At 39.7% G+C, this 23546-nt stretch overlaps 2 protein-coding genes across 6 annotated transcripts; one reads left to right on the plus strand and one right to left on the minus strand.

The window, feature by feature from the left end:
• The first annotated feature begins 1396 nt into the window (after window positions 1-1396).
• chrna9a (cholinergic receptor, nicotinic, alpha 9a) lies at window positions 1397-17023 on the plus strand. Of its 5 annotated transcripts, XM_077571213.1 has the most exons (9): window positions 1397-1442; window positions 1521-1666; window positions 2971-3125; window positions 3211-3391; window positions 3483-3834; window positions 5269-5816; window positions 7192-7281; window positions 8298-8354; window positions 8428-8704. In XM_077571213.1, exons 1-9 carry the CDS (start codon window positions 1397-1399, stop codon window positions 8557-8559), a joined length of 1707 nt encoding a protein of 568 aa, XP_077427339.1. In that variant the 3' UTR covers window positions 8560-8704. The 5 variants fall into 5 exon arrangements, 1 of the variants encoding a protein (XP_077427339.1); XR_013294834.1 differs by lacking the exons at window positions 1397-1442; window positions 1521-1666; window positions 2971-3125; window positions 3211-3391; window positions 3483-3834 and adding an exon at window positions 15523-17023 and having other exon boundaries at window positions 5767-5816; window positions 8428-15377; XR_013294835.1 differs by lacking the exons at window positions 1397-1442; window positions 1521-1666; window positions 2971-3125; ... (2 more) ...; window positions 5269-5816; window positions 7192-7281 and adding exons at window positions 15217-15377; window positions 15523-17023 and having other exon boundaries at window positions 7361-8354; window positions 8428-14385.
• On the minus strand, window positions 12577-23261 carry LOC144055323 (uncharacterized). Its single transcript, XM_077571212.1, has 18 exons — window positions 22734-23261; window positions 22469-22622; window positions 22246-22361; window positions 21233-21388; window positions 20503-20656; window positions 20186-20352; window positions 19866-20030; window positions 18828-19007; window positions 18566-18719; window positions 18185-18330; window positions 17781-17999; window positions 15930-16014; window positions 15517-15776; window positions 15204-15386; window positions 14260-14398; window positions 13917-14113; window positions 13624-13839; window positions 12577-13019 (listed from the first exon to the last, which is right to left on the minus strand). The coding sequence occupies exons 1-18, from the start codon at window positions 22865-22867 to the stop codon at window positions 12668-12670; spliced, it is 3177 nt and encodes a 1058-aa protein (XP_077427338.1). The 5' UTR covers window positions 22868-23261; the 3' UTR covers window positions 12577-12667.
• Window positions 23262-23546: the final 285 nt, after the last annotated feature.

Below are 23546 nucleotides of genomic sequence, written 5' to 3' on the forward strand. Positions count from 1 at the left end.
CAAAACACAACAGCAAATGTATGCTAGACATCATGAAAGTAGTCATTATTATTATTATTATTATTATTACTATTATTATTATTATTATTAACAGTAATTAATTTTTGCAACAATTTAAATATTCCTATCTCCTTAATTTCACTGTAATTGGCAACAAAGCCTGTAACAGATTATTTGAAATGTGATGATTTCCTATGACAATGACAGTTTTGAAATTGGAATTTGGAAGTTAACCAGTTCCCCACCAGATTCTTCAGTGAGGCCTTCCATAAAATGTAATAATTTCCTGAAAATGTAATAAAATGTGCATGTAATAAAACCCAATAATGTAATTAAAAATCCTGACTGATATTGTATTGTTTTTAAATTGAAAATGTAATACCTTAGTTATTACATTAAAACAGTTCACGTGGGCGGAGTTTACTTTGATTAGGTCTCTGCAAACTTGGTTTAACTCAAAACAAATCAACTCCATAATATAACTTCAAAGTCAGACTGGGTTAAAAATTCACTTTGGGGGTTAAGATCAATTCTGGAACAGTTAACACCAAAATTTTAACACTCCTATTTTTGCTTTGAATGTATACAACAGATTCTCAAAACACAAAATGTAGAACTTTGGACTGAAAATTAACATCTATATTACAGTATCTGTCAAGTTTTACATTACAGTTTTGAGAGGAAAAAAGGACCACCTGAAAATGTAATAAATGCATAATTACATTATCGTTACAATGTTATTACAATACCAGTCCGGATTTTTTTAAATTATTATTTTATTGTTGAAATTATTACATCATAGGGTGCTGCCTTCCCTTCTGATTACTCAAGTGTACATTACAAATTCAATTCTTCTTTTTTACTGTGCTTTTGTCTCAGACTCCCACTGTGAGCTGAAATCTGATCCCGGATCTGTGTTAAATCCATTGGTGTGTATGACATGTGTCACATGCTCCCTGACATGTGTGCTGTTGCTGACTGACCCGGCGGGTCAGCGTGTGTGTGTGTGTGTGTGTGTAGTATGAGACACTGATGTATGCCATTGTATTGCAGCGTGGTGTTCAGCGTGTCTCACAGCTGGTTGTGTTCACGTACACGGCTAGCTTCTGCAGCCAGCGTCACGTTTCACATACTGTCTGTGATACGTGATCGCGCCAATGCACTCTGCGGGGTTATGTGCGTGCGTCAGCTCCTGTTACACAGCAGCCATCACACATATATATATGCACACGGTGACAGAGGCAAACTGCGGCTAACAACTAGTCAAGCATTGACGAGGCAAGTTTGAAGAATCGAACGCATGCGCTCGCCGCGCAGGACAGAATGGAGTTCAGAGGAGATTGACCTTGTAGGTTGGGACTCAGGTTGTTTTAGTCAACCCCTCATCTTGCGGAAAATGAAACAGGTGGCACTGATTGCTTGGATCAGCCTTCTAGTACAAGGTCGGTTTTGCATGATGGACCCTGTTTGATTTGACATGATCAAACTTTTCGTTTTTTCTTCATTTTGTTGCTCATCAGTGTCTGAGGGTGCCGGGGGACATCACGCTCGAAAACTTCTGAGCGACCTGATGGAGGACTACTCTAATGCCCTGAGGCCTGTAGGGGACACCGACAAAGCCCTCAATGTCTCCCTTCAGATCACTCTGTCGCAGATTAAAGATATGGTGAGTGGAAAGGAAATGACCTGTCGCTACTCGTCCCTTCAAATCTGCCCCAGTGTATCATAAATGCACAGCTACTCTACTTGACGTGAAAACTCCTTTCAGAATCAGAATATTAGACGTTGCCCAATACTGCACTACTGAAAAATATTATTGCAATGCCTAAAATAATACAGTAACTGTTATTTATATAGGCTAACATAAAAAAAAAAAAAGTAGAAAATGTACAATAATGTGCTATAGGCCTAATAGATTTACAATAATTAACTGAGATTCTACAATAATTAGCTGGCAACTTATTTTTTCTTCTTAATGTTTTTACAGTGTAGCTACAATAGATACTTTAAATATAAATGTGAAAATTTTGCACGTCATCGGTGCCAGACGATAAACATGTACTGTATTTCACTTTATTTTCAGGGTCAATTGAAAAAATGGTTTAAACAAAAAAATTATTGAAATGAATTGTTTCTTTGGGTAAAATAGACAGTGACTGACAAATAAATTCTAATATTTTGTTATCTATAAATTAAAATGAAATATTTCCTTAAATTTTTCTTTTTTTTTAAATAAAATAAAAAATAAATAAATAAATGTGTCATATTCTTCTTTGTAAACAGGCGTCTGCTTTTAATGAATAGTTTATCAGAATACTTTAAATTATGATACAAGTTACCTGGATCCTTGAAATATTATCTTTCCTCTAAAAGTTATCAAACGTAAGAAGAAGAAAAAAAGATTTACGTTACATTGATCTTTAACACAATATTTTGCCACTTTCCTGACTTGTCATTTCCGGCTAATTAATTACAGGACCACATTAAACTAAAAAAAGAATAACTCAGATTTTCACCAGTCTAAGAAAACAGTACACAAAACTTAAATCCATCCAAGATTAGAAATCAAAGCTTGGTCTCTCTCTGTCTGCTAAAATAGTTCTTGTTACTAATAACAATTTATTAGCTTTGTTTTTTTCCCTTAAAAATCTCAAAATGGTGTTTTTAGTTGTTGTTTTTTTAATATTGGCATTTTGAGGCTAGCTAAATGATTTCTTGTTTTAAAGAAATCTTGCCAAATTCTAATTTTGCTTGAATTAAGTAAGCTTTTTTCTTAACAATATTTGCAGGTTAATGCTGAGCTTAACTGTATCTAAGGTCAGCTTAATTAAATGTGCTTTTAATTCCTCTGCGGGTTTATCATTTTGAAAACTGATGTAACCTTGAACCAGTGGGTGAATTTCTAATTGAATATTTGTAAATGTAAATAATTCAGATTCAGAAGACTTTTTTTTTTGTGTGTTTGTGCAGGATGAGCGAAATCAGGTGCTAACAACATACCTGTGGATCAGGCAGGTGTGGCACGATGCCAACCTGAAGTGGAACAAGGAGGACTACGATGACCTGGAGATGATCAACATCCCGAGTGACCTGGTTTGGAAGCCTGACATCGTCCTCTATAACAAGTTAGCAAACTCCCCCCCTCCAACAAAGTATTGTCCCTAAAAAGCATCGGTGTCTCCATCTGACGTGAGTCCGGTGCGTGTTCAGAGCAGATGAGGAGTCGTCAGGTCCATCCAACACCAACGTGAAGCTGCGCTACAACGGGGAGATCGTGTGGGACTCCCCAGCCATCACAAAGAGCACCTGCGTGGTGGATGTTTCCTACTTCCCGTTTGATTGGCAGCAGTGCAACCTCACCTTTGGCTCCTGGACTTACAATGGGAACCAGGTGCGGAACACCCTTTGCTGGTCTCCAATTTTTTCCGAAGGTGTCCCTCAGGAGAAACAGTTGTTTACATTCAGTTTCGTCTTGGCCGCAGGTTGACGTTAGCTTGGGGATGGACAGCGGCGACCTGTCTGACTTTGTGGAGAACGTGGAGTGGGAGTGTCACGGCATGCCGGCGGTGAGGAACGTGATGATGTACGGCTGCTGCTCGGATCCTTACACTGAAGTCACTTACACCTTGCTCCTCAAGCGTCGCTCCTCCTTCTACATCTTCAACCTGCTCCTGCCTTGCTTCCTTATCTCCTTCCTGGCACCGCTGGGTTTCTACCTGCCGGCTGACTCCGGGGAGAAGGTGTCGCTGGGGGTGACCGTGCTGCTGGCGCTCACTGTCTTCCAGCTGCTGGTGGCAGAGAGCATGCCGCCAGCAGAAAGCATGCCCTACATAGGTTGGTTGCGTTCCGCTTGATATCGTGTTCAACAAAGTGTCTCAAGACATCTTGAGTTGTCTTAAGACACATTTTTTAGATGCCTTGAGATGTTTTTATAAGTCTATAAGATGTGCCTATAGACGTGAGTCTTAAAGTGGAAGTCAATCTTAAATATTTCTTGACAATTATAGATTATATAGGACCTCAACTAGTCTAAACCTGACATTCGGATTAATATTACATTTGTGGAATAAGAATTATGAAGCAAAATAGAGCCAAACAAAACATTTTGGTACATCAATACATCTTAAGACAAACATTTGAAGACCTCACTTCTTGACAGAGCAGCACATGGGATGCCCCCAAACGGATTTTTGTGTCTTGAAGACAACTGAATGTCTTAAAGTGGAAGTCAATCTTAAATATTTCTTGACAATTATAGATTATATAGGACCTCAACTAGTCTAAAACTGACATTCGGATTAATATTACATTTGTGGAATAAGAATTATGAAGCAAAATAGAGCCAAACAAAACATTTTGGTACATCAATACATCTTAAGACAAACATTTGAAGACCTCACTTCTTGACAGAGCAGCACATGGGATGCCCCCAAACGGATTTTTGTGTCTTGAAGACAACTGAATGTCTTAAGACATCTAAAGACATCTAAAGACCTCTTAAGACATCTTAAGACTTCTTCATATTTTCAAGACATTTATAGACATCCTTAAAAGGGAAGTCCACCCCATTTTTTTTGGGCAATAATATGTTCTATGCAGTCCCATATGGTATTCTGGTTAATATCGCGTGGAATATGAGTTAACCCACAAAATCCAGCCGTTTTCCATTTTGCCACTTACTGTCGATTGAAGATGATGTCAGTGTTGCTCAGGGCTCAGGCAACGACCAATCATAGCTCATCTGTTTTCTGAAGCTGAGCTGAGCCAATCACAGCTCACTTGTTTTCCAAAACTGAGCTGTGTTTGGTTGTTACCTGAGCTCTGAGCAACTGTGATGTCATCTTCAGTCGACAGCAAGTGGCAAAATGGCAGCCTCCTGAGATTGATAAAAAAACGGCTGGATTTTGCTGCTTAACTCATACTTCACTAACGCAATATTAACCAGAATACCATATGTGGCTGCATAGAACATTTTATTGTCCAAAAAATGTTGGGGGTTGGACTTCCCTTTTAAGATGTCTTTCGATGTCTGAAGACATTCAGTGTCAATGTCTGTCATGGAGTGAGGTCTTCAAATGTTTGTCTCATGATGTCTTGATGTACCAAAATGTCTTAATTTTGGTTATTAAGACATCTTAAGACATATTGAGACACGTTGATGGCTTGGTATGAATAACATAGCACATCCCCTGATCACATTTTTACATCCACCACAACAGCGTTAGCAGCATGTGTGCTACCCTAAACAAATTCCTTCCTCTTCGCTAGGGAAATACTACATCGCCACCATGACCATGATCACAGCTTCTACATCCCTCACCATCTTCATTATGAACATTCACTTCTGTGGAGCTGAGGCCAAGCCCGTCCCTCACTGGGCTAAAGTCCTCATCATAGACTACATGTCAAAAATCTTTTTTGTCTATGAGGTCGGGGAGAATTGCACCACTCCAGAGTCTGAGAAGAACCCTCTGTACCCCGACGAAACAATGAGTGACACAAGCTTTGACCCTGAAAGCTGTGACATCCACCACTTTAACAAACGCAGCAACAGCGACCATCGAAAAAAGCAGGAAAATGGAAAAGTAAACAACAAACGTCATCCTAAAAGCCACGCCCCTCGAGCAGAGGGGACGAGAGAGGCTGTGCAGCACTACCATCATCACGTCACAAATGATGAGGACTACAAGGCCGCTCCTCATCCTGCGTACCTCCAGCATTTGAACGGAGCAGTGAAGGAGCAGATCCTCTATCCTGAGGAGAAATACCAGATCCCGGCTTGCCCCTGCAGCTGCCCCTGCCTCCAACATCAACAGGTACAAGAGCTAGCTTAGTTGTAGGGATCATAGCCACTGTTCATATATGAAATTTCAAGGGATTAAAGTAGTGTTTGAATCAAACCTAGCAGCAGTACCCCTAGTATTATAGTTAGGGCCCATAGAAACTATTATTATTATCCTTATTGAATGATTTCAGAGGACATAAACATGAACAAAAACTCACAAAACTTGGCTAACCCGTTGCTTTGTGCGGATAACAGTCACATTAAGTCGTTTGAGATTTTTTGTTATTTTGTTAAAAACATACACAATGGTTGTGTGGTGTATACTGTAACTGTTAGCTTATCATTTATTGTTTCCATTTTCAATTGACAATTCCGAGCTTACGTCACAAGTCAAAATGGCGGCCTTATGCTGCATTTGAGGAGGGTTTGAAGTCGTTTTTTATCTCACTCGAAAGTGTCCCATTCCGCCCTCAAAGCGTTTTAAGGCAAATGTAAACAACACGCATGTAAGCACACAGTCATTCAAAATTATGTTGTGTTCCGTTATCACATGTCTTGTATATTTGTTTGCCTTGAATGCATTGAGGTCGTTACTGACACAATCCGAGTGGGATAGGTCCAACTTCCCACTTTCCTCGAATGCAGCATATTTGTTCTCGGTGAAGTGACACCCTCCGTCCTTTGATAAGCATTGGACTTTGGATCGTTGTAATTTGATCTGTGAGGATTACTTTGATTTAAAAATGTGACAAAATGTTGTTTGACTGATTTGCGTGGTTTGTATGCTAACTCACAGGCAAAAGCAATCCAATAGGCCGCGGCAATGAAGCGTTGCGTTGTGGAAATATACGAAATGCCCGGATGTTCGGAATTGTCAATTGGCAAGTCAAAAGTGATTCTATAGTTTAGTTTAAATTTAACAAAAAAATTAAACAATGCTAGATTTTTTTTCAATTTCAATCTTAGGCTCAGATTAAAAGTACAAAAACTCATAAATGGGCCTCATAGACTTTAATATTATTTTGGTTGGGTTTATGCGACCTATAAGTTTGGTAACAAACATTGGTAAAGACATGCTAGCGCTCGGGGCCATCATCAGTCTTGACCACAACGACAATCCATCAAATGATCAGTCATATATCAAGGCAGTGCTTCTCTTTTTTTTTTTTTTTTTATCTCCCCCAACTTCCCTCCCTATTTTGTGCACTCCTAACTGTCCGCAGTGACTATAACTAGTAATAAGTGCCCCCTCTTTAAAGGAGCTAACACGCCATGTACACTCTCTTACAATGAGAGCGCCACTGCCACCTACTGTAGTGGATGTGCAATCACACGTTATTCTAGTAAAAAAACAAACAAACAAAACATTCCCTGAGGTGACATCACACACTTTGACACTCCTTTAGGTGGTGAAGAACATCCAGTACATGGCCAACTGCTTCCGTGAGCAGAGGACGACTTGTGTCAAGGCTGCTGAGTGGAAGAAGGTTGCCAAGGTGATGGATAGATTTTTCATGTGGATCTTCTTCGTCATGGTGTTCCTCATGAGCATCCTAATTATCGCCAAGGCATCCTGACAGTTTGTTTTCAACACTAATCCTCAATTATCCCCCCCCGAGTCACCTAATTTCTCACTTTAGAGGTGGAATGAATGGGAACTGTTTATCTATAATGGAAGGTGTTTCAGATGTCAGTATTGCGTTTGCATGTCACTTTGTTCACTGTGACATTTTGCTTGGACATATAAGACTGCAAGGGACTAGTAAAACAATATAGGCCACGCCGAGAAGCTTTAGAGTCTCCATTATTGATGGACGAAAGACAGGCATTCAACAATAGGTACGACGATCCTTAACTCTTTGACTGCCAAAAACGTTAAGTAACGTTTAGTAAAATCCTATGGAGGAGTGCCAAAGACGTTTGTTTCAAAACAGAGGTGAAACTAACCATTTTTTATTGTTGATTACTGAAAAACGGAATAAGGTAGAAACAAACTTTTTTTTCTAATGAAAGATGAGAGTCCAATCTTTCATTTGGTAGTATGTGTGTTTCCATAGTCCAAACACATAATCTTCTGTGGACCTTGAAAGATCAGTCAAAATGCTTAAATCGGCTGGCACCCACGGCATCCCTTTTCTGAAAACGTCTGGCAGTCAAAGAGTTAAGATTACTGGTCACTTCAATAGGTCTACGCAGTTTCACACTTCCTGGAGTTATCGTCACATATGCTATCCATGCTGGTTAATGTAATAAGATGTCTGATGAGCTTTACAGACTTTGATCACATTGACAAATTACGCAACTTCCCTCAAACTGTTTGCTTACTGGGTCTTCAATTCAGGTGGACCATGCCCCTAAAACGTAATCTGAATGATAAGAAAGGTCTTAAGAGACCACTGAGACAATCTTGCTCAAGTTTGCTTGAATAATGCTGATAACAGCAAGTCAAGAGAGGTCTGTCGTGTGACTGACCCTCCACACCAATGTGTTATTCTTCAATCATACCGGCCAGCAACCAGAACCAGCATGCCATCCTCTAGCAAGCAACTGTCTCCCAAGACAAGGCCAGGTATGTATTTTGTCACTTTCTTCCTCAATTTGAACAAGTCAAACACCGCTCCCAAATGCATTTATAAATCCAGGTGAAAAGTCATCCTCCTCCTTGTCAGACATCCGACTGGTGTCAGAGGTCAGACTGGTGCTGCTGGGGAAGACCGGCAGTGGTAAAAGCTCCACTGGCAACACTATTTTGGGTCGTAAACTCTTTGATGTAAAAGTCAGCAGCTCTTCCATCACAATGCGTTCTCGGAAGGCCTGTGGAGAAATACGCGGAAGGCACCTGGTGCTCTTGGACACTCCGGGAATTCTGGACACTTTGCAGACTACGCAGGAGGTGCAGCGAGAGTTAAGGAAGTCTGTTAGTCTGCTCTTCCCGGGGCCGCACGTCTTTCTCCTCATTATCCGAATCTCGCGGTTCACTCAGGAAGAGAAGGAAGCGGTGCGTCAATTCAAACAGGCTCTCGGTTCGCACGCGCTACAATTATCCATTGTGGTTTTTACCCATGGAGACTGCCTGGAAGATGGAGTATCTGTCAAGCAGTGTATGATTGACATGTCCCCATACCTGGAGGAATTGGTGAGAGAATGCGCCGGGAGGTACTGTGTCTTCAACAACCGAAGTTCCTGGAGCAAGGAGCAGACATCGGAGCTGCTTGCCATTGTGGACCGCATGCTGAAGGATAATGGAGGAACCTGCTACACCAGCAAGATGCTTCAGAAAGCAGAGGAGGATCTGGCCTACATGCAGCGGGAGGAGCGGAGGTTGCTGAGTCACAAAGAGAACCGGCTAAAAAAGAAGCACGAGGAGGAAATGCGAGTTTGGTATGGAAGACAGCTTGAGAAGCTACAGCAAACAAGGGAAGGGGAAATGGAGGAGATGAAGAAACAACATGAGATGGAGAAGGAGGAAGCGAGGAAAGAGATTCAGGAGATGCCGATCCATTTGGAGGTGAGCAGGGAAGCACTCCAAGACAATTTGGAACAAGTTACTAAAATACTTGAGGAAGAGGCTATGAAGGAGAAGATTCTAAGACGATGTATGGAAGACATCATGAAAATACATCAAGTGGAAAGTGGAAGGAAAGAAATGGACATCAGACAGACAGAAGAAAAGAAGAGAGAAGCTTTTCAAAAACAGCTGGATAGGCTCTTCCAGAGTTTAGAGGAGGAAAAGGAGCGGAAGAAGAATATGGAGGATTTGCTCAAACACCAGCAAGAGGATGATCGGGCGACACAAACAGCGGACAAACTAAAAATAGAATCCCTCAAGCAGCGGCTCAAACTCCTCAAGGTGATGACAGATGAGTATAAACGCAGAGAAGCGAGCCTCAAGAGGCAGTTGGAGGGACGTGTGAGAGAAGCGTGTTCTTCACAGCTGAGCAACGGGATAATCAGGAAGAAACGCGAGGAGTCGCAGCACAGCACTGCAATGCATGTGGCTGGATTTGTGCAGGAGATGGGACTGATGGGGCTGAACGCATCTTTGCAGCGAACCAGGGATGCATGTTGTGTACAGTAACATACCATTCAGCAACTTCCTGTATGCGCTCTTTGACAAAGCATTGCGACCTGAATTTTTGTTGTTCATATAAAACCTTTGGTCAGTATGCGCACATTGAGAAGTTACAAAAAAAGATCACTAAAAACATTTTTGACCACTGACACACTTGGACGTCCAGCATGAGTCGCCACTTCTAAAAATGAGGGGATTTGATCAATCAAATGCAAATGCGAGTTTACTTAGTTGTATTTGACCCATTTCTACAACTACAGTGTGCGCTTAGCTAGCTAGTGAAGAGGAATAAAAAATATTTGTCCTCTTTGCGTGTTCCAAAACTTGAAGACAGATTTAATGTAAGAAAAAACACCTTTGCAAAAATGATTTTAATCTAACAGAGATCTCTGGACATCATGACAGGCTCCAAACATCACATAACAGGTTGAATTTCAGAGTGCCGAATGTGTCTCTTCCGCGTGTAAAATGGCTTCTTATAGTTAAAAAGACCGCCTCTCTTTCATTTGTAGACAAAACATACTCTCTGGGTACTTTTCCATGAGCGATGGCGAAAACAGAGTCAGGGGTGCGTGTTCGAAACAGATTCTGTTCTCAAGGACCAAATGTGTTTTCCCACAGAGAAGGAACTTCTAGACCAAATAATATGTCCCATCTTAAGGTCAAATTATACTGAGTTCAACACTACTTGCTTTACACGTCTATAAAACCTTTCAACATGGTTAATATAAAGAATTAAGATGTTAATAATGTATAACAATGGTTAATATATGAAAATAAAGAATTTAAATGTTAATATCTAACACTAGCTAGCTAGCTATGCCCACAACCTGAAAACTGTATCTTCCCTGCCATGATTGATTGCTATGCCACAATTTAAGGAGCAGCTCGATGTTATTTAAATTCTCAAGTGTTATGTATAATGTGTTGAACCTGGCAGAATAACGGGTGCCGCCATGCTTAAACAGTTAACCTTCTCTGAAGTGTCTCTTATTTGAACCCACACAGCAACACAACACCAAACAGGGTGGTGACATTGGACGAGCCCGCCACCTGTCCGCGATGTCCTCAAGCCTGTTAGAACGCGAGCTGGATTTTTTTTTAAATCATTTTGAAACCTGATTTGATATATTTTGCACATTTTTGTGGTTTATTCATATTTGCCAGGCTTGTTAACACACCACCTTTCAATTAACTGGGACTTAAGTTTGTGCCCTTTTATAGAGAGCTACGTAACGTCGACTTGTTTGGCATAAAGGAATATATAGTTGATCATTGTTTTTTTAAAATTTTTATTTAGTTTGGTTAAATAATTTATATAGCTACATAAAATCTTGTGTAGACATTTTGGTGGTAATAAACATTGTATAATGCCAAGGGTTTAAACCCTGAAACAATGATTGCAAATATAAGATAGCTAGTCTTGTTTTCCTGATTAAAAAAAAAAAGAAGAAGAGAAAAATACAAGAGTTTCTAAATGTGAAAAATGGGCCATCCTGGTCATATAGTCCCTTTAATGTGGCTACCAGTTTGATACACACTTCTGAAATAAGTAAAAATAAATAAAAGTACACAAATGCAAGTCTGGTTTAAATATGTATTAAAATAAAATAAAAAGTCACATCTCACAGGTAAGTGGAGCTCTAAGCTAGAAGCGTTCTCACTCTTATAATGCTTCCTGTTTAATGGACAGATCTCTTAGACGCCAGATATTGAAGCTTTATTTGAGTGAATTAATTAGTAGGTAAATAATTTTAGTTAATCTAATCATTTACATCTAATACCAAAACATTGAATTTAACCATACACTTGACCTTGAATCCTTAGGTAAAACTACCAAAGCAGTCTTTAACTAGTAAAAGGAATTTAAGTATTTATTATTTTGATGAGGGCACAAATGTGAGATTCTTCTCATCTGCGAGCTGACAAATACAACCGCTTGTCAAGTTCTATTAAATTAGTCACCACAAACTGATGGTGTTCCCATACGGCATGGAAGCTCCCTCTAGTGGTAAGTAAAATAATCTTCTCAAGTTTATCTTATCTATCTTTTTAATACAATTTTTATTTCATCTTTAAATACCAGTTTGATTTTTTAAATATTCAATTTAAATATGTAACATTAATTTGCTAAACATTTTAATTGAATAAATATATTACCGTGGCTTACAATAACATTAAATATGCATTTTAGAATAAAAAGCTCCATCTCATTTTTGATGAATGCTTAGGCCTACTAGACAACTACATTATTAATGTTGTCATAATGGTAGTACTTATACAGTTTTTTTTATTTTAAAATGGCACATGGCAGAAAATTTGGGAGTCACTGCCCTATATATAACGCTTCTTCCTCTAAAGTATGCTTAATGCATGTTTCACAGCACTTCTTAAATTAAACATTTGAACCTGAAAATTGATTGATATCTGACATTTTTGACCCAATGGCATTTACATTGACTTGGGAATAACTGAAATATAGTACCTTTGTAATGAGACTACAAATCCAGATTCAAAATGTTGCCCACGGTTTTGTTTTAAAAATAATTTATTGGTATTGTTCTCATCAGTGGTGAGCGCATCAGTAAATTTTGCCTGCCTCGTTTGCTAGTGGCTTGCTCGTCAGTCCCTCATTGTTATTTTAACCATGCTTCCGTCATTGCTAAATTTCAATTCATCACTATTTTTTGAGCACTCAGTAAAATAATGTTTGCAAAGGTAACAACACACAAATGTACTCATTTAGAAAAAGTTTGGACCGCTTAAGACAAAAAAATATATACAGTATGTACATTCTTATACTACACTTATTACTGCTGCTCCTCCTGCTTCTCCTCCCCAAACTGTCCCTTGTAGCTGGTGTATCCCAACAGGGACATGTTCCCCTTCAGGAACACCAGCTTCTCGAAGTTGCCGCCATATAGGGCGGCCTTCTTCGGCTTGAAGATGTTGCTGGCTTTGGCGAACATCGTCTCCACGGCAGCGGAGCTAGGGAGGGGCGTGTTGTACTTGATGAATAAGTCTACCCACGCTTCCCTGTGCGCTTTGGGGAACACGGCCCAGGAGAGGGCTTCCCGCTGGGGCTTCCAGTCCTGGATGCTGGCTATCAGCACCTGCTCCACATCCTGACTGATCAACATCTGGTCGGTGCCGAACAACTCCCTGTAACCACCAATAGCCGTTTAGTTCAGTAAAAAAAAAGAAAGAATTGATAAAATGGTTTAGCCCTGGAGAACCCAAGAACCCTTTTCTTCTTTGGAAAATTATGAATTATACATTAAATGACTGCTATGAATTCACTGAACACCAAAATATATGTTTTTTCAAAAAAATTTTTTAACTAGCTCAGAGTTGCTAATTTATCAAAATATATATATAAAACATACTCCTAGGCATTCTGCAACATGATATGAAATAGATTAACAAAAAAAACCCCACAATTTTACCATCTGATGGTTTGCTGAGAAGATGGTTTTGTTTGGATTAATTTCCAGCTCAACAAAACAGCATGTTGCCAGCCATCTTGTCACCACCACTCTGGCTCATGTAAGTGCAATATTCATCCACTAGATGGCCCCATGCAGGGGTCAGAAGTGGCACTCTGGACTTTTGAAGTTAAATTTGTAAAAAAAAAAAAAAAGGTATTTGTTATTTGAGTAGCAGAATTTATAGGGGCCAAATTTGACCCCGTGGGTTCTCCAGGGTTAAAAAAAATGGGAGGAATAGGTTTAAACCTTTGAAAACAAAACAAAACATGATCCCTTACTTGAAAACCCTGTCCTGGTGGCTCTTCACTTGAGGTTGGGCCTGGGTTGCCTGTTGCTGCTCCGTAGACTGCACCGTGGCCTTCAGCTCGCTGAACATCCTGTCCTTGATGGCGTTGGCCTGGCCGGGGACGATCTTCGACAGGACGGCAGGGGTGAATGAGGGGTGCAGGGCAGAGGCCATCAGCAGGTCTTGGTCCTCAAAGAGGGAGCCAAACCTATAAATGAATCAAATATCAGTTTCAAAATGTGAAAACAAAAGTTGCCAAGAAAAAAAAATGACACACACACACACCTTTTGTCAAAGCCTCTGAGGAGGGACTGAACCAGGGGCCTTGCATACAGCAGCTCGCCCCTCTGCTGGTGCTGCAGCCACCTCTTCAAGACAAGGAGTGTCGGGAGGAGGATGCCCATGTAGGCGTTGTCTTCCCCCTGTAGACTGTTCAGAGTGTCCGCCACAGGTTTCATGACGTCCCAGTACTCTTTCAGGACCTGAAAAGTTTAAAAGGAAACTTGACCGTAGACAAAATTGGCTGTTTTGGCCAAAACAAAAACATGAATAAGAAAACTTGCTAGTTCTGTGACTTCTGCCGATTAATAATAGTGCATGAATTAAATGAATATATTTTATTTCGTACTCTAATATCCTGATCCAGAATTGCAGCTCCTGCCTTGCCCCCGTGCTGATTAATTATGATGTCGTTGATGGCCTCCACCTGCCTAGGCACGGACATCACCTCCGATAGCACCTTCACACTGTCAAGGTAGGAGTTCCACCTACAGATATTAACACATTTATTTCCAAATGCACAGAATTAATGCAATTCAATGTTTGGATGTGAAGGGAAAATAACCATGGTTTGATATGTCCTCATGTAACCTCTTATACAAGGATATGTTGTCCTGAACTGTTGTGCGAATCCAGGTGCCCAACAATCTGGGAATAAAGGGCGGAATCAACCTGGGAGTGAATGCCTTGTTTATACTACAGTCTTCCCTGCTTCGCAAACATGTTTTCGAGAGTGCCTGGGAGAGGACTTGGACAGCCCGGTTTCTCACGCTCATAACTTTTTGTTGACGAATAAAAGACGGAGCGGCACACGGTCCGGGCAGAGTCAGCTGCGGAATACGTACCATTGCCCAGCCGTTTTGCAGCTCGTTCTACCCGGACCGTCTGCTCTCCGGTCTAGTGTCAAGGTAAGCGCTGATGATGATCATATTATGCTGCTTAGCGTTGGCGTGTGTTGATTGCTGTTTGCGGGGAATAAAAGGCGCCATTATTCTAGCAAAGTGAGGTGTGTTTATTGCTGTTTGCGGGGAATTAAAGGTACAATTATTCTAGCACAGTACAGGTCTTGATTGCTGTTTGCGGGGAATAAAAGGCACAATTATTCTAGCACAGTATATCAGCCTCTGTGTATTCATTGTTACCGCCGATCACTCACGATCCTGCATAAAAATATAAAGGTGAAGTAGTGTTTTCCACAAAACAGGATGTTACAAAAAAAAAAAAGCAAAAGTAAATGATGAAGATATTAGCGTTGGCGACGATATTCAAATTTGAATAATGTTGAAAACTTGCCTAACTCCAACAGGCATTGTCAGCGTTCTCTTGACGGCATCCTTGATCTGATTGGCGACAGCGGGGGACTCTTTCTGGAGCTTCCAGAGGTGCCGGGCCTTGGCGATTGCCTTGCGCCAGCGAGTGTTCCAGCCCACCACCACATTGATGTCAACAGACGTCATGAGGCCCAGGGTATGCACGCTGAAACAAAAGAAATATTGAAACATGTTTGAATATTTATTTATCAAATGTATTGGTAGCGATTGACCATTCCTTCATTAAGTCGCAACACACTTTAAAGTTGAAATCTTCAAAATCTGTTAATGCTCACCTACAGCGGCGGTGAGGTGGCAGAGTGATCTGAGGATCGGCGTCCTCGCTGCTGAGGCGTCCCTGGATGTCCCCAGGGTCACCCAACACCTCTTCTTCAGCCTCCTCTTCAGCTTCCTCCTCAACCTCCTCTCGTTTCCTCTCCGGTTCCCCAAAGTTTGCGCCGTTGTCCGTGGTGATAGCCGCCACCTTCTGGACAATCCCAAACTCCTGGTGGACATCATGGATGACTTTCCTCAGGAGATAATCTTTCTCGCTGACCTGAGAAGAATAATTGTTGCTTTTGTTCGAAAGATTTATTCAGCACCAAAATTTTACACTAGTGCCTGAGTGAAATAAATCCAATCAACATAACAATATGTAGTTAATTTTGTATTTTATTTTTATTCAAACATGGTATCTTTTAATTTTTACCTTCAACTCCTTGCATGCCAGGGTTGTCATCTTCCTCTTCAGGCTGAGCCGGTCAATCCAGTGGACAGTCATGCCCAGGAAGGTTCTGTGGGGAAAATATGAATTCTACAGGTATCAGCAAATGTAATTTAATGCTGTTTTTAATGCAATTATAACTATATTCTAATGCTAATTGCTGCAAAATGGAATGCAATAATGCAATTTTATATATACACACACACAATTTTTTAAAATTGTAATTAATGACATGATTTCCATAGTTCACGATTAAACACACATTTTCATCTGTGCTAAATGTACAATAATTTTTTTTTTTTCAAGTTTTTCATATTCTTGTTAATTAACATAAAAGTGGACAAATATGGTTACAGTAATTTCTGGACTATAAAAAGCGCAAATTTGGGGAATACTTGAGTTTGTTACACATATAAGCCGCACCCGACTGTAAGCCGCAGGCGCTTTTAATGTTACCGCACCGGGTTCCCGCCACTTTCTTTTCCATAATGAGGGCGCAAATTGTCTCGCTCTCGTTCCGTCTCTCCTACTTTGTTTAGGCTCCCTTGGTTTGTTTTGCTCTGCCTGACGCTCTTGCGCTTCCTTTATAGTGCGTCTCCTTGTGATGTGATGAAAAAGCTGCGCCTTTATATTAGCCGCAGGATCGAATGCAAGTGAAAAAAGTAACGGCTTATAGTCCAGAAATGACTGTAATTACCAAATACAAATATGGTTGTATCTTTTAGTTCATTAATAGAGTAATTTACAGTAAATAATTCATAGTCATTTAAAGATATACTAAATAGTTAAAGAAGTGTGAAACATTGAGTCATAGATTTGTATTGATGTAATTTTCTGCTACTAGATAGCATTAGTGTTTCATGGTGGACGTTAGTGACAGAAATGGTACATTGTTCTTTTCAAATTCAGAGACATTAGTGTTTGGAATATGAAGCAATTCGTGGACTTCGAACCATTTTGCTCACTGTAAATTACAACTAGTCACCAGTCCCTACAAATTTATCGCATTTATTAACACAAAATTTTGTTACAGTGATTGATGTGTACAATGTATGTAAAATAAACTATATACAACAATGGTTTTACATTGATTGTATTTAATTGTTTAATGCCTCTGGACATTTTATTTAAAGCTTTTTAACTCATTCCTTCCTAGCCATTTTCACTGAAGCAACCCCTTTTGCTCCCGGCTGTTTTCCTGGATTTTGACTGAGTTTGCAAGGTCCACAGAATATTCTGTTATATTGCTATAAAATATGGAACCTAAAAAAAAAAAAAAAAAGATTAGAGTCTCTTCTTTCATCAGGAAAAAAAAGTATATTTGTAGGTTTCCATTTTGCAGCAATTAGCATTAGAATATAGCTATGTTTCATCGTTATTCACAAACATGTTGAAAACACTGGGAAAAAGAGCTTGTTGCTACATGGCCATGGCTGATCGCTAATACTGTATTTTGCTGCCACCTGCTGGTCGTTTTTTGTAATAACTAACATTGATTCAAGCGGCTTCTTCATGTCAGAAGCTGTATCAAAGCCTTCTGTATGCTCTAGCATAAAAAAAAAACATTGAAAAAAACGTATAAATACATTTTTGGGAGTGCAGGACAAAGTATTAAAAAACTTATTTACACGGTTTTGGGTTTGAATGAGTTCATGCCATTTAAGGGCTTAAATTAAGCAAAATTAATTTAATTACTTTTAATGCTTTTTTAGCAGCAGCCCTGATAATGTAATAGATGCATATTTAATATTTCATTTATTATCAGCATAAAATTATATTACGTGTAAGTATGATATGAAATATGAAAATTTGTAGTCATGTCATGTATAGTTTTACCGGTTGTGCACCGTCCAGCTGTCAGCAGTGGTCGCCACCCACTTTTGCTTGGACAGCAGTTTTTGTATCGCCAGATTGGCCTTGTCCTTCATCACATCCAGGTCCCTCCTCAGGGTCTTCCTGGACACGAGTTGGAACTTAGGACTGAGGTAGGAAAACAACTCCCTGGTGTAGGGGTGTTCACAAAGCTTGAGCGGGGAAAGTGTCTCCACAAACCACCTATAAATAAGAATTTAAAAAAATTATTTCATACAATTGCTAATAAACATCAATGATTAATTAAGTTAGTGGCTTTAGGAATAAATTAAATAGACCGTTTTAAATACTAAACAACCAAATGCATTTGAAAGGTAAACAACACAGCAAAATAATAGCAGTATTTTGTCTTTTGTGTTTTTCCCCACCTTGTGAACATGTGCCTGGCCTTGTCCTGGTTGAGTTTGTGCGTGAAAGATTCGTCCATGGAGAGCTGGCTCTTGTTGGAGGGACGACCACGCTTGCTGTTTCTAGCCAGAGCAGCTTTGAACTCGGCCTCCTTTTCAGGGTGAACCTATTCCAACAGAAAAAGTATTTGTAAAAATATTGTTTATTAAATTATTATATTCAGAATTAATTGTACAACAATTTATTCTGTATCTAAAAAATAAATGTTATTTTAAATTATTCTTGCAAAAAATTTATTGTATAATGCATTTTATACTTCATATTTATTCTGTATCTAAGTAGGACAGTATAACTGTTTTAATGATTTTTTTTTTTTTTTTAACTTTTCAATTTTAACTCACGTTTTGATAGTGCAAGGTAAGATTGGCCCTAGAAATGGAAGTGTAGGTCACCCACTCCTTTTTGCACCCAGTCTGCATACACCTGGCCAAGCCAGTGTACACCTTTTTCTTGCCCTCGTCTTCAGTTTTCAAGAATTGTGCAAAGATATAAAACCTAAAAAAATTAATAAAAACGGATTTCCATTAATAGTTAAACATTTGTTCAACTAGTGAGCGATGAAATAATTTTTTTCAAATATTAAAAATAAAGAAATGTTCTTACATTTCACAGTTCTGGAGGTATTTTTTAAGCATTCTGATGGCCCCGGCGGTGTCCTGGTCCCCAGCGTCATCCGTCTCCTCCAACTCCTCCGGATCCCCCAGAGGCTGGGTGTGACTCAGAGACTCGTCACCATCCGACATGCTGGCGTCACTGAGCTGGCTCTGGTTCGATTCACTGTCTCTGTCATTCACAAGCTCACGCTACTTAGTCTATTATCAGATGATGATTCATCGTCTATAGTGGTACGGTCAGACCGAACGCGAGCCGGCGACGCTGTTCCATATAGTCAATGCAGTTCACGTGGTCAGGTGCGTGTTTGAAGCAAAAATGTCCTTGGCTCTTTTTGGCACGATAGGATGTGAACTTTTGATGACATCACATTAGCGACAGCCAATCGGCGCTGAGATCATACTTAGTATGTCACACACAAGCGCAGCATAAGCAGACACACAGACGAATAAAGTTATGATGGACAACTCTCCGCTAACACATGGCATAATTTGTCTATAAAATTGTTGCAAGTACACGCCTGCAGAGGAGCCAATACTGCTTGTGCATTCGCTGACAATAAGAGCACCACTGCCACCTACTGTAGTGGTGTGCAATTACACTTTATTAAAGTTTTTTATTTATTTATTTATTTATTTATTTATTTATTTATTTTTTAAACGCATCATATGCGCTCCCTATTTGAGAAGGACTGGGTTAGTGAAAATTTGGGTGATTGGTGAAAATCACTTCTACCGCCAACAAAACAAGAGTCTATCAATGGCGGACTGACGGACCTTCCGACTGTACTGACAGCCGAAAAATCACGTCCGTCGGTGCTTAGTCCGTCAGTGTTTCAAGTTTCTGTCAGTCATCTATAATAAATCTGATATTTTTATTGTAATAAAGACTCATTATTGCTTATTTGTTAAAATAAATTATTGAAAAGGGCCTTGAAAAAATAAACACAAATGACATCACAATCATAATTTTTAGGTAAAAAACTAAAATTTGCAAATTCATAATTTTCCAGCCCTAGTTGCCACCTACTTCTGTTTGGACAGCAGATCCAACAAATCGTCCATCAACTCATCCAGGTCCCCCCTCACGTCCTTCGTGGTCTTGACCTTGAATTCAGGACTCAGGTAGGCAAACAGCTCCTTGGTGTAGGGGTGTTCACAAAGACTGCGGGGGGAATGTGTCTCCACTAACCACCTGTAAATGAAAATTAAAAAATAATTTTATAAATTTGCTAATAAACTATGTTTAATTAAATTATCTGCATTATATATACAGTATATATAAAAAAAAACACATAATACATAAACACATAAGACACAATATTATTTTCGAATTTTATTATTCCTCACCTTGTGAACATCTGCATGGCCTTGTCCTGGCTGAACTCCCTGACAGGTTCCTCCAGGGTGGACTTGCTCTTTTTGGGGGGAGACTCCGCAAGCTGCTCAGAGTGCCGGCCACGCCGGCTATTTCCAGCCAGTGCAGCTTTGAGCTCGGCCTTCTTTCCAGGGTGAACCTATTTGAACAAAAAAAAGTATTTGTAAAAATATTGTTTATTAAATTATTGTATTCAGAATTAATTGTACAACAATTTATTCTGTATATAAGTAGCAAAGTCTAACTGTTTTAATTAAAATACATTTGGAACTTTTAAGACTTAACTCACGCATTGATAGTGCGTGGTAAGATGAGCCCGGGAAACTGATGTGTAGGTCAAACCCTTGTTTTTGCACCCAGGCTGCATACACTTGGCCAAGCCAGTGTACACTTTATTCTTGCCTTCGCCTTCAGTTTTCAAGAACTTTGAAAAGATATAAAACCTATAAAAAAACAACCCAAAAAACAACCAAAAAAACAATAAATACTTAATTACATAATGAACGGGTGAGTGGTGAAATAATTACTTTCAAAACTTTATTAACTCATTCACTGCCATTGACGACTATAGACGTCAACAATTTATGTGAACTATTTCTAATAGTTTAACATTTATTTCATTGAATTTTTTTATAAAAACCAAGAATTTTTTTTATTGTAAATTTATAACAGATATAACATTTGTGATTAATCGTGAGTCAACTATTAGTCATAAGTCATGCGATTAATAACGATATTTAAAAAATAATAATTAATTAGGGGTGTCAGGCAATTCCAATTTTTAATTGTAATTAATCGCATGACTTCAATAGTTAACTAACGATTAATCACAAGTTGTATATCTGCTCTAAATTTACAATAAAAAAAAGTCTAGGTTTTCATACTCTTGTTAGCAAAAGTGAAAAAAAAAAGTTAAACTAATAGAAATAGTTCAAATGAATTTTTGACGTCTATAGCCTTCAATGGCAGTGAATGAGTTAACCTGCCAACATTAAATATGAAAAATTAGAATTTCTTACATTTCGCAGTTTTCGAGGTAGCCTTCAAGCTCGCTGATCGCCTCGATGTTGTCCCCATCCACTTCCTCAGGATCCTCCAGGGGCCGAGTGTGACTCAGAAACTCGTCACCATCCGACATGCTGGTGTAACTGTGCTGGCTCTGGTCCGTTTCACTTCTAGGTTAATAAAAGCTGTTGTTAAGTTCTGTCATATCCAAATGTTATTGTGAGATGTTATTTTGTTTTTCGGGTTCAGATGGAAAAATCACTTCTGATGGGGCTTATTCCGTTAGAGTTTTAAGAGTTTCCATCTGTCTTCAGTCTGCCAGCAAAACGCGGGTTTGTCAGCGATGGACGAACTGCCCACCCCCGATTATCAGCATATAAATATTATTAAATCTGTTTTTTTAATTTATAGTTGTCCCTCTTTAAAATAAAATACAACTTAAACTAAACTAAGAGATAATAAATAAAAGTATTTTTCTATTTATTTTTCCCTCACCTCATCTGCCTGGCAACTAACCTGGCAATAGCCATGTTGATAATGTGAATTACTGAAAGGAGTTCTCCACAATATCAATCTGCAACTGCTCCAATGTGACCTGCTTGGGAAAGGTAGGACATTCTGGACAATACTTTGAGCTGATTGGACGATGCTGCAACTTGTGCACGCTTACCAAATTTGTGTTATGACCAATCACGGCAACGGATGAAGTTGTCGTTGTAGGTGAAAAAAGAATGAACATCTTTACCAGCTAAAAATGCATGAAACGCCTCTCGCTGTTCTTCTTTGAAAAAAGAAACTTTGGGTAATTCTGCTAGAACAGAATTAATTGCAGAGCCCGTGTATTCGGTGTCGCCATGTTAGGTTTGTTTGTCTGCACTCTGTCTGGCATATCGTGTCCCCAAACACAATGTTGCTTTGTGATTGGTGGTTTGAATCAATAAAAATCAGCGTGCTCGATACAAGATGGATTCTCTGGAGTTTGTGAACTCACAAACACCACGAGAATTCAGCTTGCAGGCAAGGTTACCTGGTCCTGTCCTGGGACAACTCCTCCCCTATGGAGAGCCTGCGCCTCTTGGGCTGGAAACGCTTGCTGTTTTCAGCCAGCGCAGCTCTGAGCTTGCGCTTCTTTCCAGGGTGAACCTATTTGAACAAAAAATAAATAGTGGAAATAATGTCTATTAAATGATTGTATTCAGAAATAATTGTACAAGACATTTCACAATTTAAACTTTTAAATTTTAACTCACGCATTGATAATGCGTGGTAAGATGGGCCCGGGAAACTGATGTGTAGGTCACTCCCTTGTTTTTGCACCCAGGCTGCATGCACTTGGCCAAGCCAGTGTACACTTTATTCTTGCCCTCGCCATCAGTTCTCAAGAACTCTGAAAAGACATAAAACCTAAAAAGATTTCAATAAATAGTTAATTACGTGATGACATGGTGAGCGGTGACATTAAAATAAACTAAATTAAAACCCATCTCAAACTAAATATTAAAAATGAGATGTTACTTTTCGCAGTTCTGAAGGTAGCCTTTCAGCATGGCCTCGGCCTTGTCCTGGTCCTCAGCGTCATCTGTCTCCCCCACCTCCTCAGGATCCTCCAGGGGCTGCGTCTCACGCAGAGTTTCTGCATCATCCGACATGCTCACGCTACCCTCCTTTCAAGCCTATCGGGTCGACTTACAAACTACACGCTAGCACACTGCTAAAGCCGTTGTTGCATTGCAACATCCAAGCATTAGCCTCGTCGCCGAGCGTAAAGCTCCGCGCACTTGGTGCTGGCTGCTAACCGGGTGATGCTGCTGCTAAACGGCCTGGCCGAGGAGGAAACACTGATGGCCGGGGCTCCGTCGACCTTTGGATCCCGAACTGGTCTTCTGCGCAACGTTTTCTACCCACAAGTGGAATAGCGCACAGATACACTATAAACGGGAGGCTGCCTCAACGAAATCGCTGGGAAAACAGCATACAGGTGTTTCGCGCGCCTCCATGTTGGAAACCAGACCGGAAGAGGCGTGAAGGCGATGGTTGGAAATCACTGATCTATATATAACAAGATATAAAACGTAATATATACAGATCAATGCTGGAAACTCTGCAGCATCTGCTGCACTGGTTGGCAAACCCACTTTTGGTCATTAGCGCCACCTACCGGACTGGAGTGTGGAGCAGTCAACAGGCAAACTCCTTAAAAATGTTATTAAGCCCCCCAAAATGATTTGGTTGTATTTCTATTTGTTTTTAACGAAATTTTGTAAATTTATTTATTTGAATAAAACACTCCAAAATTGGATTCGTTGGACCCAAGTAGTGTTCCCGGGT

Source organism: Vanacampus margaritifer, chromosome 7, assembly GCF_051991255.1.
Source record: "Vanacampus margaritifer isolate UIUO_Vmar chromosome 7, RoL_Vmar_1.0, whole genome shotgun sequence".
Taxonomy (NCBI): Eukaryota; Metazoa; Chordata; class Actinopteri; order Syngnathiformes; family Syngnathidae; genus Vanacampus; species Vanacampus margaritifer.

Bases quoted from the DNA above. Each gene is read 5' to 3' on its own strand.
- LOC144055323 (XM_077571212.1), bottom strand. From the start codon at position 22,867: ATGTCGGATGATGCAGAAACTCTGCGTGAGACGCAGCCCCTGGAGGAT. The intron at 20,657-21,232 runs GTAAGAAATTCT...GTTTTTTTATAG, and splicing joins TACCTCGAAAACTGCGAAAT to GTTTTATATCTTTTCAAAGT. The intron at 15,777-15,929 runs GTAAAAATTAAA...TATTCTTCTCAG, and splicing joins TGGCATGCAAGGAGTTGAAG to GTCAGCGAGAAAGATTATCT.
- chrna9a (XM_077571213.1), top strand. From the start codon at position 1,397: ATGAAACAGGTGGCACTGATTGCTTGGATCAGCCTTCTAGTACAAG. The intron at 3,835-5,268 runs GTTGGTTGCGTT...CCTCTTCGCTAG, and splicing joins AGAAAGCATGCCCTACATAG to GGAAATACTACATCGCCACC. The intron at 5,817-7,191 runs GTACAAGAGCTA...ACACTCCTTTAG, and splicing joins CCTGCCTCCAACATCAACAG to GTGGTGAAGAACATCCAGTA.